The 18,352-nt window shown below is 45.6% G+C and overlaps 1 protein-coding gene across 3 annotated transcripts in view; it reads left to right on the forward strand.

Annotated features, from left to right (window-relative positions):
* The window catches only part of LOC111976437 (adenylate cyclase type 6), a 57,605-nt gene that overhangs the window by 32,010 nt on the left and 7,243 nt on the right, over positions 1–18,352 (forward strand). For all 3 annotated transcript variants that reach the window (XM_070447863.1, XM_070447865.1, XM_070447864.1), the window contains exons 4-9: positions 13,438–13,587; positions 15,341–15,462; positions 16,868–16,979; positions 17,134–17,261; positions 17,419–17,576; positions 17,793–17,935. In XM_070447863.1, the coding sequence (XP_070303964.1) occupies positions 13,438–13,587; positions 15,341–15,462; positions 16,868–16,979; positions 17,134–17,261; positions 17,419–17,576; positions 17,793–17,935 (813 nt within the window). The remainder of the gene's footprint in view (positions 1–13,437; positions 13,588–15,340; positions 15,463–16,867; positions 16,980–17,133; positions 17,262–17,418; positions 17,577–17,792; positions 17,936–18,352) is intronic.

The following is an 18,352-nucleotide window of genomic DNA, read 5'->3' on the forward strand; positions in this document are numbered from 1 at the left end:
GGTTGGGTGATTGTGGAGGCCAGGTCATCTGATGCAGCACTCCATCACTCTCCTTGGTCAAATAGCCCTTACACAGCCTGGAGGTGTGTAAGGGCCTGTTGAAAGGGCCTGTTGTCCTGTTGAAAAACAAATGATAGTCCCACTGTAACGGCTGTCGTCTTCCTCTTCCTCGGACGAGGAGAGGAGAGAAGGATCGGTGGACCAATACGCAGCGAGGTATGTTGACATAATGAATTTATTGAAAAGACGAAGACTGACACGAACTATACTTGACTGATACAAAATAACAAACAAACAACGTAGACAGACCTGATCATGGAACTTACATAAAACACGCAGAACTCACGAACAGGAACAGACTACAATAAACGAACCGAACAACCAAAACAGTCCCGTGTGGTGCGCAGACACAGACACGGAAGACAATCACCCACAAACAAACAGTGTGAACAGCCAACCTATATATGGTTCTCAATCAGAGGAAAACGTCAAACACCTGTCTCTGATTGAGAACCATATAAGGCTAATTTCAAGTGCCCTAAACATAGAAAACACAAAACATACAATGCCCACCCCAACTCACGCCCTGACCAACTAAACATATACAAAAATAACATAAAATAGGTCAGGAACGTGACACCCACTAAGCACAAACCAGATGGGATGGCGTATCGCTGCAGAATGCTGTGGTAGCCATGCTGGTTAAGTGTGCCTTGAATTCTAAATAAATCACCGACAGTGTCACCAGCGAAGCACTCCCACATCATCACACCTCCTCCTCCATGCTTCACGGCGGGAACCACACTTGCGGAGATCATCCATTCACCTACTCTGTGTCTCACAAAGACACGGCGGTTGGAACCAAAGGATAGATTTCCACCGGTCTAATGTCCATTGCTCGTGTTTCTTGGCCCAAGCAAGTCTCTTCTTATTATCGGTGTTCTTTAGTAGTGGTTTCTTTGCAGCAATTCAACCCTGAAGGCCTGATTCATGCTGTCTCCTCTGAACAGTTGATGTTGAGATGTGTCTGTTATTTTGTAACGCTATGAAGCATTTATTCGAGGTGCAATCTGAGGTGCAGTTAACTCTAATGAACTTATACTCTGCAGCAGAGGTAACTCAGGGTCTTCTTTTCCTGTGGCTGTCCTCATGGAAGCAAGCTTCATCATAGCACTTGATGGTTTTTGTGACTGCACTTGAATAAACTTTCACAGTTTTTGACATTTTCCAGATTGACTGACCATGTCGTTTCTCTTTGCTTATTTGAGCTGTTCTTGCCATAATATGGACTTGGTATTTTACCAAATAGGGCTATCTTCTGTGTACCACCCCTACCATGTCACAACACAACTGATTGGCTCAAACGAATTAAGAAGGAAAGAAATTCCACAAATGTACTTTTAACAAGGCACACCTGTTAATTGAAATGCATTCCAGGAGACTACCTCATGAAGCTTGTTGAGGGAATGCCAAGAGTGTGCAAAGCAATTATCAAGGCAAAGGGTGGCTACTTTGAAGAATTTCAAATATAAAATATATTATGATTTGTTTAAAAAAAAATTGGTTACTACATGATTCCATATGTGTTATTTCATAGTTTTGATGTCTTCACTATTATTCTACAATGTAGAAAAAAGTTAAAATTAAGAAAAACCGTTGAATGAGTAGGTGTGTCCAAACTTTTGACTGGTACTGTACGTGGTGGAGGATGGGCCAAAACATTTTTTTTAAATAAAAAGTTGTCTGTCATCCTATAACCCGATGGCCTCTCTCTGATAATGGTTTGGCTGGGGTTTTGTTTGGGTGTTATTATTCTAGAATCCTGTCTGTGTGGATCTAATTTAAACAGACCTGTTTGATGGCTCAAATTCTGAATGATGATGCTGAGAGTTTGTGAGAGAAAGGGGTAGTAAAACAGTAGCTAGTCAGTCAGCACCCATAGACAGTAGTAAACAGAAGGCATGCAGGTTTAAAGAACTGTAATAGGCGGGGCCTCCCTCTCTCTATATATATGTCCATACAGCTCTCATTTCAGATAGGGGCAGAGAGAGAGCTGTGTAGACATGGAGCCCAGGCTGAGTACACAAACCCAGATGCAGATGCACAACAGAGGGAGGGAGGAACGGAAAGGAAGAGACTGGTACTGAGAGAGGGAGAGAAAAAAGGAGCCAATGAGAAACAAAAAAGAAGGGGGAAGTAAAGAAAATGCGACAGAAAAACAGAGATAGCTAAAGAAAAAGAGAAACAATCACAGGCAGCCTCACGCACGCACGCACGCACGCAAGCACCACACAACACCACACACACCACACACACACACCACACACACACACACACACACACACACACCACCACACACACACACACCACACACACACACCACACACACACACACACACAACACACACACACCACACACACACACACACCACACACCACACACACACAACACACACGGAGACACAAGGCACAACTCAGAAAGAATGATGCATCTTCTGTTAGTGATTTGTTACTAGTTCTCTCTTTTTGGGTGCGAGAGTGCGTTTATAGACTCTGATCTAACGCAGATGTTTTGAAGGACTTTCAGATGTTTCACAAAGGCCATAGCGCTCTGACTGCTCTCTCCCTGGCCCCATTTCAACAACAATATCCCATCAGTCACTGCTCCCACTGGGAAAATGACTTATAAATTCACTGCAGCTCTCCTCCTCTCCACTTCCTGTACTGTTATCCCACTAAAGGACTTTCCCAGCTAGTGCTACATGTCTTACTCCATGTCTTGAAATGACCGCAATAGTGATATAATTCCTACTGTAGACCATGCTGTTACTGTAGGTTCTGAGACACCTCAGGTTTCTTCATGTAGAAGGCAGCCTGGTTGTTTCCAAACAGATCTGGTTCTGGTTACAGTGATTGGTTCTTGTTCTGGTTACAGTGATTGGTTCCAGTTCTGGTACAGTGAACAAACAGTGAGGGAACGTCAGTGATAGTGGTCCAAAACGGTGATAGCTAGTTGCTAGCCTGAGACCACTCCACCTCCTCTTTAGGTCCAGGTCTGTAGTACCCTCCACCCTCCCTCCTAGGTCCAGGTCTGTAGTACCCTCCACCCTCCTCTCTAGGTCCAGGTCTGTAGTACCCTCCACCCTCCTCTCTAGGTCCAGCCTGTAGTACCCTCCACCCTCCTCTCTAGGTCCAGGTCTGTAGTACCTCCACCCTCCCTCCTAGGCCAGGTCTGTAGTACCCTCCACCCTCCCTCGCTAGGTCCAGGTCTGTAGTACCCTCCACCCTCCCTCTCTAGGTCCAGGTCTGTAGTACCCTCCACCTCCCTCTCTAGGTCCAGGTCTGTAGTACCCTCCACCCTCCTCTCTAGTCCAGTCTGTAGTACCTCCCCCTCCCTCTCTAGGTCCAGGTCTGTAGTACCCTCCACCCTCCTCCTAGTCCAGGTCTGTAGTACCTCCACCCCCCTCTCTAGGTCCAGGTCTGTAGTACCCTCCTCCCCTCCCTCTCTAGGTCCAGGTCTGTAGTACCCCCACCCTCCCTCTCTAGGTCCAGGTCTGTAGTACCCTCCACCCTCCCTCTCTAGGTCCAGGTTGTAGTACCCTCCACCCTCCTCTCTAGGCCAGTCTGTAGTACCCTCCACCCTCCTCTCTAGGTCCAGGTCTGTAGTACCCTCCACCTCCTCTCTAGGTCCAGGTCTGTAGTACCCTCCACCCTCCCTCTCTAGGTCCAGGTCTGTAGTACCTCCACCCTCCCTCCTAGGTCCAGGTCTGTAGTACCCTCCACCCCTCCCTCTCTAGGTCCAGGTCTGTAGTACCCTCCACCCTCCCTCTCTAGGTCCAGGTCTGTAGTACCTCCACCCTCCTCTCTAGTCCACGGTCTAGTACCCTCCCCCTCCTCTCTAGGTCCAGGTCTGTAGTACCCTCCACCCTCCCTCTCTAGGTCCAGGTCTGTAGTACCCTCCTCCCTCCCTCTCTAGGTCCAGGTCTGTAGTACCCTCCACCCTCCCTCTCTAGGTCCAGGTCTGTAGTACCCTCCACCCTCCCTCTCTAGGTCAGGTCTGTAGTACCTCCACCCTCCTCTCTAGGTCCAGGTCTGTAGTACCCTCCCCCTCCCTCTCTAGGTCCAGGTCTGTAGTACCCTCCACCCTCCTCTCTAGGTCCAGGTCTGTAGTACCCTCCACCCTCCTCTCTAGGTCCAGGTCTGTAGTACCCTCCACCCTCCTCTCTAGGTCCAGGTCTGTAGTACCCTCCTCCCTCCCTCTCTAGGTCCAGGTCTGTAGTACCCTCCACCCTCCTCTCTAGGTCAGGTCTGTAGTACCCTCCACCCTCCTCTCTAGGTCCAGGTCTGTAGTACCCTCCACCCTCCCTCTCTAGGTCCAGGTCGTAGTACCCTCCACCCTCCCTCTCTAGGGGCCAGGTCTGTAGTACCCTCCTCCCTCCCTCTCTAGGTCCAGGTCTCTAGTAGTACCCTCCACCCTCCTCTCTAGGTCCAGGTCTGTAGTACCCTCCACCCTCCTCTCTAGGTCCAGGTCTGTAGTACCCTCCACCCTCCTCTCTAGGTCCAGGTCGTTAGTACCCTCCACCCTCCCTCTCTAGGTCCAGGTCTGTAGTACCCTCCTCCCTCCCTCTCTAGGTCCAGGTCTGTAGTACCCTCCACCCTCCTCTCTAGGTCCAGGTCTGTAGTACCCTCCACCCTCCTCTTAGGTCCAGGTCTGTAGTGCCCTCCACCCTCCCTCTCTAGGTCCAGGTCTGTAGTACCCTCCACCCTCCTCTCTAGGTCCAGGTCTGTAGTACCCTCCACCCTCCCTCTCTAGGTCCAGGGCTGTAGTACCCTCCACCCTCCCTCTCTAGGTCCAGGTCTGTAGTACCCTCCTCCCTCCCTCTCTAGGTCCAGGTCTGTAGTACCCTCCACCCTCCCTCTCTAGGTCCAGGTCTTAGTACCCTCCACCCTCCCTCTCTAGGTCCAGGTCTGTAGTACCCTCCACCCTCCTCTCTAGGTCCAGGTCTGTAGTACCCTCCACCCTGCCTCTCTAGTCCAGGTCTGTAGTACCCTCCACCCTCCCTCTCTAGGTCCAGGTCTGTAGTACCCTCCACCCTCCTCTCTAGGTCCAGGTCTGTAGTACCCTCCACCCTCCTCTCTAGGTCCAGGTCTGTAGTACCCTCCACCCTCCCTCCTTCTAGGTCCAGGTCTGTAGTACCCTCCACCCTCCTCTCTAGGTCCAGGTCTGTAGTACCCTCCACCCTCCCTCTCTAGGTCCAGGTCTGTACCCTCAGTGACCCCTCCTGGGCAGGGGATGGCAGGTCTTTGGAGGGAGCTTGTGGAATGTGGTTGATCCCTGCTAAGTGAACTCCGTGTGGTGCTAGTGTCTCTGACAGGTCACAGTCTTTCAGGGTGTGAGGCACTGGCCTTCGCACCATCAAGGGCTAATGCTAACCACAATGCTTTAGCCCCAGGTTAAAGAGGGGGAGAGGGCAGAGGAATATTGATGAAAAACATCATCATCATTAGTATAATCATCATAATGTCAACTATACAGTATTTCTATGTTTCCTTGGCCTTTGTTTTGAATGTTGTGTATCTGTCCGTGTAAGAGCACAGGAGGAGCTTATGAATGGACTTGTATGGGATTGTAACTGAACAGTAAACAACGACATCAAACATGGAGACAGTTGCTGTGAGCACAAGTGAAGTGGATGTGAGGGGGAATGCTCGAAGGTGCAAACTCAAGTGTCAAATGATTCCACTGGTTAATGGTTTCACACAAACACGCATGCGCAGTTGCACGCAGGCACACACACTCCCAGCTCCTAGCACCCAGTTGTGATCGGGTCCTCAGTGTTTGGTGTTGGCTGAGTATTGTAAAGGGGGAAGAAGGAGAGCAGGATGGGGGGAAGAGGGGTGGGCATGAGATAGTCTGCTGTAGTACCACTATACTGTATGTGTCCTTACTGGGAACAGAAAAAGAAAGAAAGGAAAGACCCCTTCCATGTGTTTTCACGTATAAGCGCCCCATATAGACTGTGTCCTCCCTCTCAGTTTTAGGTCACACATCTCTGATGAAAGACGTTAACAGAATAGTTAGCTAGCTATAGCGTGCGTAACATTTGGTTCAGGGTTCTGAGATTAGGTCACAGCGAGCATTCCCCAAGTGAAACCCATTTGATCATAGATCGTATAAGATGTGAGATGTTAGGCTTGGGCAGTGCTTTTTTCATTTCTAATGGCAACTGGATAGAGATTCTTGACAGATTATATGTTGGACATATTTTCTGGATATGACACTCTGCTAAATGACTCAGATGGTGCGATCAGTGACAGATTATGTTAAGTATGAGAGGTCACTTTTGCGGTGTGTCTTACTCTTCTCCCAGCTGTCTCTTATCTCCAAATACATTCTCACTTTCTCTCTCCTAAGCACAATTCTCTCCCTGGTGGGACTGACATATTGAGAGGATATCTGTTGTTTATAGTGTTTATAGACACTGGGGCCAGAGCACAGACTTCCTGCTAAAGTAAATGACCGGTGAGCTAAATCCATCATAAAGGAGCAGAAATTATAAATAAACCCCCTGGAGGTTCTATTAACTCATCTCATCTTCATCTGGCCCTCCTGGGTGATGATGGCTTGGAAAAGCAAAGGGATAGCAGGGTGAAATGTTGTGGGGTTTCAGAGAGGACAAGGGAGAGGAGTTTAGGGGGAGTCTACCCCCTGGAGCTCAGCTTGGTGGAGCATGGCCTGGACTGGGTGTGAAGGGCTAGTGGGTGGTTGGACTGTGATTGTTGCAAGGGCACTTTAGTGATTTGAACTTTGTAATTCCTACCTACTACAGTATGTTCTGAGAATTAGCCTACACCATATTTTTCCAGTCAGATATTCGTTTCTTGTGAAACTATGGTTATACTCATCATATTTCCAAAGTTATAAGCAGTAATGTTTCAGTGTCCATATAAGCGGAAATTCTTGTTTATGCCACAATTAAAAAATCCACAGACAACTACCTATTCCTATAATTTACAGTGTTAAATAATACTAATATGTGATACAAATATTTTAAGTGAACAAATTATTCATTTTGCCATTATAATAAGGTTGGTAGAAACATGTGAAAATTGTTGTGGAAATCTGTTGTCGCTCAAGTCGACTACAAAACCCACAATGCAATGCTCTCTCTATGAGCTGGCTGGCTAGATCGCAAACCTAGCTACACACAGTGGCGACCCATCATTCAGGCCAGGTGGAGCCCAACCTCTTTTTAGCCCCACCTGTTTAACAAAAAAAATATATAGGGTACCAGTCGAAAGTTTGCACACAGCTACTCATTCCAGGGTTTTTCTTTATTTTTACTATTTTCTACATTGTAGAATAATAGTGAAGACATCAAAACTATGAAATAACATATATGGAATCATGTAGTAACCAAAAATATAATATATTTGATATTTGATATTCTTCAAATAGCCCCCCTTTGCCTTGATGACAGCTTTGCACACTCTTGGCATTGGACTGTCGTTGAATCAAGTCAACAATCTACTGGCAAATCCTTTTCAATCCTTGTCATATGAAGAGAAATAATGAAGAGAAATTATAGATAAAACATGTCAGTACTCATCAGCCAATGGACATAAACATTACAGAACAAGCTGGAAATCGCAAATTCAACAATGAGTGGTTTGGAAGCAATCGGTGGAGTGGGTGTGTGGTCCAAGTCTGGGTTCAAGGGTCTCTTTTCCAAGCTTAAAAGGATAAAGATTGGCCATGCTGTCAATCCAGCATGACGTCTGACACGCTCAAAACAACTGGAAACTCGGAACTGGGAAGTCTCAGTCTTCAGTGAGTTCAAGACAACTGGGAACTGAAAAAAACAAGCTCTGACTGGGAAAACATGTTTTGAAAGGTGATCCAACTCGGAATTGGCAGACTTTTATGACAAAGTTTGATGACAAAATTTGCCCGTGAAGGACCGCCGCGCCACCTTCCTGTTCAAATGAGTACAGCACAACAAGGTGAGTCCAAAAATGTTTTGTATGCTGCTGCAGGAACTATGTAATATGCCAGGGAGATATGTATACTGTAGCTAAGAAAGTAATACTAGGTGTATGTTGTGTAGTAAGCTGTTAGTAGCCCATGTGCCTCACCCTAATAATTTGGTCCCTTTTCCCCTCATGACTTAGCCTTAGCCTCATTACGCACACCTGGCATTCATCATTACACGCACCTGTGAATCATTATGATGGACCCGAACACGCCGGGGAGGGGGTACCGTCATTATGATTCACCCCTGGACTCCATCGCCTCCTTGATTACCTGCCCTTTATATGTCACTCCCTTTGGTTTCTTCCAAAGGTTCCAATTGTTGCTGTTTCATGTCGGGGAACTGTTTGTGTTTCTTGTTTTGTTAATTTATTAATTACATGTATTTACTCCCTGAACTTGCTTCACGACTCTCAGCCTACATCGTTACAGAATGACGCCTCACCTAAGGGAAGCATCAGGGAGTGTTTTATTTATTTATTTTGGTGGGAATGACGTCGGGTCCGGGAGCAGGCTCTCATGCCTCATGCCTCATGCTCTCAGACAGATCGCCAGGCTCCCCTGCTACAGCCGGCTCGTCGGGCTTTCATGCCTTCACCGGATCGCCAGGCTCCCCTGCTTCCACCGGCTCGTCTGGCTGCCCTGCCTCAGCCGGATCACCAGGCTGGTGATCCCTGCCTCAGCTGGTCTGTCAGGTTTGCGCGCCCCAGCCGGCGACAAGTTCCCGCGTATCAGCAGGGGTGACCGGTCCGCTCCTGATCCCCGGTGTTCGTCCCTTTGGTTGGCGTCCTGCGGCTGGAGCCGAACGCGCCGGGGAGGGGGTACCGTCACGTATGCTCTCCGGCGCTCTAGGTCACCATGCTCCCGCGTCTCAGCCGGACTGACAGGTTTCCCGTACCGCAGCAGAGGTGACGGGTCCGCTCCCGATCCCCGGGCTCGTCATTTTGGTTGGCGTCCTGAGTCTGGAGCCGCGCGTCGGGGAGGGGGTACTGTCACGTGTGCTCCCTCTCCGGTCTCTAGGTCACCAGGCTGCTCATTATGGCGCACACCTGTCACCATCGTTACGCGCAACTGCGTGTCGTCAGGCTCACCTAGACTCATCACTTCCCTGATTACCTTCCCTATATGTCACTCCCTTTGGTTCCTTCCCCAGGCATCATTGTTTCTGTTTCATGTCTGTGTGTTGTCCGTGTTTCTTGTTTTGTATTATTTTGCGTTTATTTATTAATACACTCCCTCCCTGAACTTGCTTCCCGACTCTCAGCGCACGTCGTTACAAGTACCCAATACTCATACTTGAGTAAAAGTCTACAAGTATTTGGTTTTAAATATACTTAAGTACCAAAAGTAAATGTAATTGCTAACATATACTTCAGTATCAAAAGTATAAATTTCACATTACTTATATTAAGCAAACCAGATGGCACAATCTTGTTTTTTAGATTTACGGATAGCCAGGGTCACATTGGGTCCCGTGTAGCTCAGTTGGTAGAGCATGGCGCTTGCAACGCCAGGGTTGTGGGTTCATTCCCCACGGGGGGACCAGGATGAATTTGTATGAACTTTCCAATTTGTAAGTCGCTCTGGATAAGAGCGTCTGCTAAATGACGTAAATGTAAATTCCAACACTCATAAATAATTAACAAACGAAGCATTTGTGTTTAGTGAGTCCGCCAGATCAGACGCAGTAGGGATGACCAGGTACAGTATGTTCTCTTTATAAGTGTATGAATTGGACCATTTTTCTGTACTTTTTGGTATAAGGGAAAATGTATGGAGTAAAAAGTACATTATTTTCTTTAGGAATGTAGAGAAGTAAAAGTTGTCAAATATAAATAGTAAAGTACAAATATCCCCCAAAACTACTCATGTAGTACTTTAAAGTATTTTTACTTGAGTGTTTTACACCTCTGAACAAAAGTGTGTACTGATTGAAAACAAAAGTTAACTGCGAATTCATTGAAACATTCTCTTGCTGTGAGGAACATTGTTGTACCAGATTCTGTATACAAAGTTACAGGTTTTAGATTGAAAGTATGGACTGTAGAGCTAGGGCTGGCACAATTACCTTATTATTGCGTAACTGACGATTATGGATAAAGACCATCATGAAAATAAAATAACCGCTGTAACAGTAAAAAAATTAAAATAATTGCTTTTGTTTTTTTGTGTGGAACGAACACAAGACTGACTGAAGACGGGACAGCTGAGCATTCGTGCAGTTGAGTCCGTTTCTGCGGTAACATGGACTCTTTACAACCTGATAAAACTTTGTTGCTCCTTTCTGAAACAAGCAATATGTTGTAGAAAACTAGTCTCTGGTTGCCTAGGCAATGCCACCTCCCTGCAGCAGCAGCACTTGCAGTCAGGAGAGGAGGAGAGGAAAACATTGTATTTTTTGGTGTATTTCTTTTTGCTATTGAAATGATTATAACAGTGATCACGGTCATTTGGCTGACCAATAACCGTCATCCAAAATTATTTTATTCCGCTGTGTATTCATTGAGTAATTTATTGATTGAGCCTGCCCATACTCTCTATTCCTTTTTGGAAGTTTATTGTGTAATAAATGCATTTTATTCTATCCTGTGTTGTTTTGTCATGGCTGCTCCTGTTGCTCTTGTCCCTTTCTAGATCAGGGACTACTGGCTTATGTAACTACATTTTGATAACCAAGGATTAGGTTCTCTTCTACAGAGTGGCTGGTTGCCCTCAGTATGTCACTCTGATGGAAATATGGACTATACCTCCTTAGATACTACAACTATTATTGTTTTAGAGGGTCCTCATAATCACTATGCAATAGAGGGGACATAACATTATTAGTGGACAGTAGGAGTATGCCTCCAACTGTACTGTGGCATGGACAATATAAGTGTCCTACCCTGTGTGTGTGTGTGTGTGTGTGTGTGTGTGTGTGTGTGTGTGTGTGTGTGTGTGTGTGTGTGTGTGTGTGTGTGTGTGCGTGCGTCGTGCCGTGCGTCGTGCGTGCGTGCGTGCGTGCGTGCGTGCGTGCGTGCGTGCGTGCGTCGTGTGCGTGCGTGCGTGCGTGCGTACGTACACAGTGACTGTAGTCGGGACAGCTAGCCCACTACAGGTAGATAATGCTGAGTGGAGCTCCTGAAGAGTAGTTGTGTGTGCTATTGTATAAACACAGGACCTGAATGTGTGTACCATGTTAACCTGCAGGCCCTCTCCCTCTTGAGAAAAGCAAGCAATTAGGCCTGGCCTGGCCTGTGATCCTACACACATACTGTACAGTACAACTATACACACAGACAACACTCCGTCACAGGCAAGAAGACAGGCAAGAAGACAAGAAGGCAATGTCAACTCTCCTTCCACACAATATGCACACAGTACTTTCTCTACAGACTACTTAAGTAAACATACAACACACGCAGGCACACACACAGCAGGTCTCTCTGAGCTGTTTTTTGCTTGAACAGTGAGAGTAATGTAAACAGAGCTGAGCGCTCGGAACCATCTGCCTAAATGTCACTGTGTCCCATACCTGTCTTCTCTTTCTCTCTCTCTCTCTTTTTCTCTCTCACTCTCACTCTCTTTCTTTTTTCTATTTCTCTTTTTTTCTCTCTCCCTACTCTCCTCTCTGTCCCCACACCCTCCGTTTCTCTCCTGTCTCTCACTCACTCACTCACTCACTCACTCACTCACTCACTCACTCACTCACTCACTCACTCACTCACTCACTCACTCACTCACTCACTCACTCCACTACCACCACATCCTTCCTCCCCTTAAAACCCCCCTGTCTCCATGTTATCTGTTGTTGTCCCTTGTATGCTATTCTATTTTATACACTCACCCCTCCTCCCTCGCCAGTTTATTTCCCCTTCCCTTAGCATATCTTCCTATCTCTCTTTTTTATTGCTGCTTCTCATTCTATCTCTCGCTCCCCCTTGCCCCATTTTCTCCATGTATCTTGTTTATTTCTCTTTTCTCTTATTCTTCCTGTTTTATTTCTTTCCCGCTTCCTTGGTGTAAAACTCTGCATATTCACCTATGCACTTGTTTCTCGGAAAGGTCAGGGAGAGTTCAAAGTTAATTCATGGGCCAGATGTGGATTAAGAGATAAGGGGCTATTAGCTAAACCAAGCCTTCTTCAGTTAATTTCACTCTTTGACGAAATGCACACATATGGGCTAGGTGGAATTTCATCCTTTTCTTGTATAATGTTCTAGGGGGAGGAATATTTTAAAGTGTGCAAATAATGGTTGTATGTTTACTGTAAACTTGAAATCATTCCAACCAAGCCTACCTGTGTTACTGTTTCTGCCCAGTAGGAGTCAGGCTTCACCTGCATAATGATGGGGCAATCAACTGTCTATTTCAGGATGATTAAAAGTTTTATAAGGATGATAGAATCAATTTCATATAAAGTAGAGGGAGAGCATAAGAAAGAAAGAGAGTGAGGTTTGGCAAAGAAATATTGAATTTAGAAAAATATCTAATCTTATACCTCCAAGGAAAGATGTGGTTTAGATAGGGAAAACAATGGTTAACCTTAGCTGGCACATTAGCCCCTTAACTTATTTGCTGTGCTAATTTAGGGTCGCCACATAGGGTGTGACATAACAGTGTTTCCTGTTGGCATGTAGCAAGCCAGTGTTTGTGTCCAAAAACATCCTCGGGAGGAGTGGAGTGTTTCCACTCTCTCACGCAGCAAACTGTAAACAAGAGGCCATCTTTAAAGTGAACAGCCTCTCAGCGTGTCAGAGGGCAGCGTTTTTTCCCACGCTACAGCTGGGGACACTCCGGGGACAGTGTGACAGGGGAGGTCTCAGAGGCAGGACACAAAAAAACGTCTGTTTCATTTCAAGTTTAACGAGTTCAGAAAGCAAGATGGTAAACATATGAAGTGGTCAATGGACTGCCATGAGAGGACGAGAGCACAAGGAAAAAACGATCCCACAAACAGGATCATCATGCCTTCACAGGGAATGTTAATGTTTCTCTTGGCGTCTGTGTGTGTGTGTGTGCATGCTTGCACGTGTGTGTGAGTAAAAACATGGATATTGTGTATTTCCATACAAGGTCAGGGGTATGTAATGTATTATAAATGATGTAATTGTACATCTCAGTCCTTGAGGAGAAGCACAATGTGTCATTGGCCACAGTATGACCTGTGAATCTGTGTGTATGCCATCATAGAATTAAAGAGAGGTGAGAGATGTGCAGGGAGAGAGACAGAAAGAGCAGAGAAAGCACCATTTCAGTATCAGATTCCATGTGTGTTTCATCACTGTGTTTGATACTGTACATCCCTATCCAGATACCCACAACATGGCTCTACGCTGCCCCCTAGCACAGAATGTTTTGGAAAAACCGATGTGGGGTCAAGGTCAACTCTAAATGTCCCCTTTCTTTATCCTCCTCTCTTCTAGCTGAGCGCCAACGTGCTGATATTCCTGTGCACTAACATCATTGGGATCTGTACCCACTACCCTGCTGAGGTGTCTCAGAGACAGGCCTTCCAGGAGACCAGAGGATACATTCAGGCCAGACTGCACCTGCAGAGAGAGAACCAGCAGCAGGTACACCCACACACACACTGTGTAAACACCTCCGCTGACTGACAGGAAGCAGTAATTTTGAAGGACATACAGTTGAAGTCAGAAGTTTACATACACTTAGGTTGGAGTCATTAAAACTCGTTTTTCAACCACTCCACAAATTTCTTGTTAACAAACTATAGTTTTGGCAAGTCGGTTAGGACATCTACTTCGTGCATGACACAAGTCATTTTTCCAACAATTGTTTACAGACAGATTATTTCATTGTATCACAATTCCAGTGGGTCAGAAGTTTACATACACTAAGTTGACTGTGCCTTTAAACAGCTTGGAAAATTCCAGAAAATGATGTCCTGGCTTTAGAATCTTCTGATAGGCTAATTGAGATCAAATGAGTCAATTGGAGGTGTACCTGTGGATGTATTTCAAGATCTACCTTCAAACTCAGTGCCTCTTTGCTTGACATCATGGGAAAATCAAAATAAATCAGCCAAGACCTCAGAAAATAATTGTAGACCTCCACAAGTCTGGTTCATCCTTGGGAGCAATTTCCAAACACCTGAAGGTACCACGTTCATCTGTACAAACAATAGTACGCAAGTATAAATACCATGGGACCACGCAGCCGTCATACCGCTCAGGAAGGAGACGCAGTCTGTCTCCTAGAGATGAACGTACTTTGGTGCAAAAAGTGCAAATCAATCCCAGAACAACAGCAAAGGACCTTGTGAAGACGTTGAAGGAAGCAGGTACAAAAGTATCTATATCCACAGTAAAACAAGTCCTTTATCGACATAACCTGAAAGGCCGCTCAGTAAGGAAGAAGCCACTGCTCCAAACCTCCATAAAAAAGCCAGACTACGGTTTGCAACTGCACATGGGGACAAAGATCGTACTTTTTGGAGAAATGTTCTCTGGTCTGATGAAACAAAAATAGATCTGTTTGGCCATAATGACCATCGTTATGTTTGGAGGAAAAAGGGGGAGGCTTGCAAGCCGAAGACCACCATCCCAACCATGCAGCATGGGGGTGGCAGCATCATGTTGTGGGGGTGATTTGCTGCAGGAGGGACTGGTGCACTTCACAAAATAGATGGGATCATGAGGAAGTCAAATTATGTGGATATATTGAAGCAACATCTCAAGACATCAGTCAGGAAGTTTAAGCTTGGTCGCAAATGGGTCTTCCCAATAGACAATGACCCCAAGCATACTTCCAAAGTTGTGGCAAATTGGCTTAAGGACAACAAAGTGAAGGTATTGGAGTGGCCATCACAAAGCCCTGACCTCAATCCTATAGAGCGTTTGTGGGCAGAACTGAAAAGGTGTGTGCGAGCAAGGAGGCCTACAAACCTGACTCAGTTACACCAGCTCTGTCAGGAGGAATGGGCCAAACTTCCCCCAACTTATTGTGGGAAGCTTGTGGAAGGCTACCCGAAACGTTTGACCCAAGTTAAACAATATAAAGGCAATGCTACTAAATACTAATTGAGAGTATGTAAACTTCTGACCCACTGGGAATGTGATGAAAGAAAAAAAATAAAAGCTTAAATAAATAATTCTCTCTACTATTATTCTAACATTTCACATTCTTAAAATAAAGTGGTGATCCTAACTGACCTAAGACAGGGAATTTTTACTCTGATTAAATGTCAGGAATTGTGAAAAACTGAGTTTAAATGTATTTTGCTAAGGTGTATGTAAACTTCCGACTTCAACTGTATGTATTAAATGCAGATACTAACTAAGCCAGATACTTCTCTCAACATTTCAGGAACGCCTCTTGCTGTCTGTGTTGCCAAGGCATGTTGCCATGGAGATGAAGGCTGACATCAACGCTAAGAAAGAAGACATGATGTTCCATAAGATCTACATCCAGAAACATGACAACGTCAGGTCAGCATAGACACAATCATCCTGGTAACCTCAGTAGCCCTGCCCTGACAACGACACATCAATAACCACAGCATTACTTGAACAAACCAAACTGACAAGAGCTATGACCTCTAAAGGCATCAGCATTCTTCAGTTCGGCTGGCGGCTAGCCAATGTCAGCTAGGAGAACCGAAGAGTGTGCTTCGCTTGAAAAAAGCGCAATAGAACTGTTTGTCCATTTTGAGACGCCGTAGCCAAAATAGTCAGAATTGTTCTAAGATAACTCAAGAAATCTGTCATTCATTTTGACGTTTTTTGCCGAGGAGATCTTAGTCGCGCAATTTTACATTTAACTAATGTTTGGTGCTGTCACGTTCTGACCTTAGTTCTTTTGTTATTTCTTTGTTTTAGTATGGTCAGGGCGTGAGTTGGGTGGGTTATCTATGTTCGTTTTTCTATGTTGGTTTTTTCGTTTGGCCTGGTATGATTCTCAATCAGAGGCAGGTGTTGTTAGTTGTCTCTGATTGAGAATCATACATAGGTAGCCTTTTTCCACCTGTGTTTCGTGGGTGCTTATTTTCTGTCTTTGTGTATGTCACCAGACAGGACTGTTTCGTTTCGTGTCATTCTCGTTTATCGTTAGTTTTGTTGTTTTGTTCGAGTTTCGTTTTCATTAAAAGGCATAATGAATACTTACCACGCTGCACCTTGGTCCTCCGATCCTTACTACTTCTCCCGTCAGAGGAGGGGGAAAAAATGAATGTGCCTCTAGAAAAAAAATTGTGTACCCGAACAGCCGAAAACCCTCACCGAAGGGTGATATGTACACATATTATAATATGTACACAAACTGTTTCGGCTGGGAAGCATGCAGACGCCTTAACATGTAACACAGTTTTGATGTGTTTTGTCTCTTGACCTCATTCAACTGTTATTCAACGGTATCTTTTATCAAATAAAGGCAGGGTACTTGTATATTTATTCAACATTGCACATCAACATTCTCATACACACATACTGTATATACACATGCACGCACGCAGACACACACACACACACACACACACACACACACACACACACACACACACACACACACACACACACACACACCCTTACTCAGGGCTTGGCAGAGAGTGGGCTAATTAACAACAGTAAGGGAATACTTAATTACCAGCAGCCAAGATAAGATAATCCCCAAAGAATGGGCGCTTCATCCCAGATTCAATTACAGCACCGACTATACACACCCACCCACACCCGCGCCCACGCACGCGCACACACTCACACACACGCACACGCACGCACACACACAACTAGACAGACATTAAGGCTGTGGACAGACTACCCCAACACATAACAGGAGGAGGAAGGCTCATCCGATTAGTTACTGATCAACCAATCCTGTCTCTCTCTTTCTCTTCAGTATTCTGTTTGCGGACATTGAGGGTTTCACCAGCTTGGCGTCTCAGTGTACGGCTCAGGAGTTGGTCATGACACTCAACGAGCTCTTCGCCCGCTTCGACAAACTAGCATCTGTAAATAACAATTTCTCTTCACCTCTCTCTTTTCACTTTCCCCCATTTTTTCACAAATTTTCTCCATTAACTACTGTCTTGCCCTTCCAATTGAATATAATTTGTTCTCTGTCCCTCTCTAACTGCCATAACGGCTTTGTCTCTCTGTCTGTAGGAGAACCACTGTCTGCGTATCAAGATCCTGGGGGACTGTTACTACTGTGTGTCTGGGCTGCCTGAGCCCCGCGCTGACCACGCCCACTGCTGTGTGGAGATGGGCGTCGACATGATAGAGGCCATCTCGTAAGTATGGGGAACATCTGTGTGTGGGGAGATGCCATATTTTCTAGAGATGACAAATCATAAAATATATATCATAAATGTATTGCTTCAGCCTGTTGGAGTATCATGTGTTTTTGGAAAGACATTTAACATACATGTTCTTTGTGTAAATGTGCAGGCTGGTGCGTGAAGTGACGGGGGTCAACGTCAACATGCGTGTGGGTATCCATAGCGGCCGTGTGCACTGTGGGGTGCTGGGACTCAGGAAGTGGCAGTTTGACGTGTGGTCCAACGATGTCACACTAGCCAACCACATGGAGGCTGGGGGCAAGGCAGGGGAGGGAGACACACACAACCACACACACCCCACACACACACACACACACACACCACAATCACACACACACACACACACACACACACACCACACACACACACACACACACACACACACACACCACACACACCACACACACACACACACACATCGTATGCACACAAGCACGTGTGCACGCACACACCACACATAACTGACCTTGTGTCCTTCTCCCAGGAGGATCCACATCACCAAAGCCACCCTGCAGTATCTAAATAGGGATTATGAGGTGGAGCCGGGTTTTGGAGGGGAGAGGAACGCCTACCTGAAGGAGAACAGCATTGAGACCTTCCTGGTGCTGGGCTGCAGCCAGAAACGGGTCAGGGACAAAACTACTTCCTACACTTGCCAACCACCACACGTACAGTTGTATGACAGTTTACAGGGCTCTCCAAGCACTGGAGAATTGAGGTTGTTCCACGAAGAGTGTCTTTTGTGTCTCTTTAATGTTTTAAGCAGACATTGTGCACCAATATTGAATTTTAAAAGCATGTTATATTAAATTAAGTGCCCTTTAATATAGACCACATAGATAATTCAATATTTTTTTTTTATATGAATAAAGAATTCAGCATTTTGACATGTCACTCTTTGCACCCCATGTGACTTCTAAGAAGATGTGTCAAAATGTAAAGTTTGCACCATCCCCTAGTTATTTTGTTGCTTTGACAAAGTAATTTCTAAAGATGATTATTTATTTCATGTTATTAGTGATTCATTTACGTCAGTCCCTCAT

This window comes from Salvelinus sp. IW2-2015, linkage group LG17, assembly GCF_002910315.2.
Source record: "Salvelinus sp. IW2-2015 linkage group LG17, ASM291031v2, whole genome shotgun sequence".
Taxonomy (NCBI): domain Eukaryota; kingdom Metazoa; phylum Chordata; class Actinopteri; order Salmoniformes; family Salmonidae; genus Salvelinus; species Salvelinus sp. IW2-2015.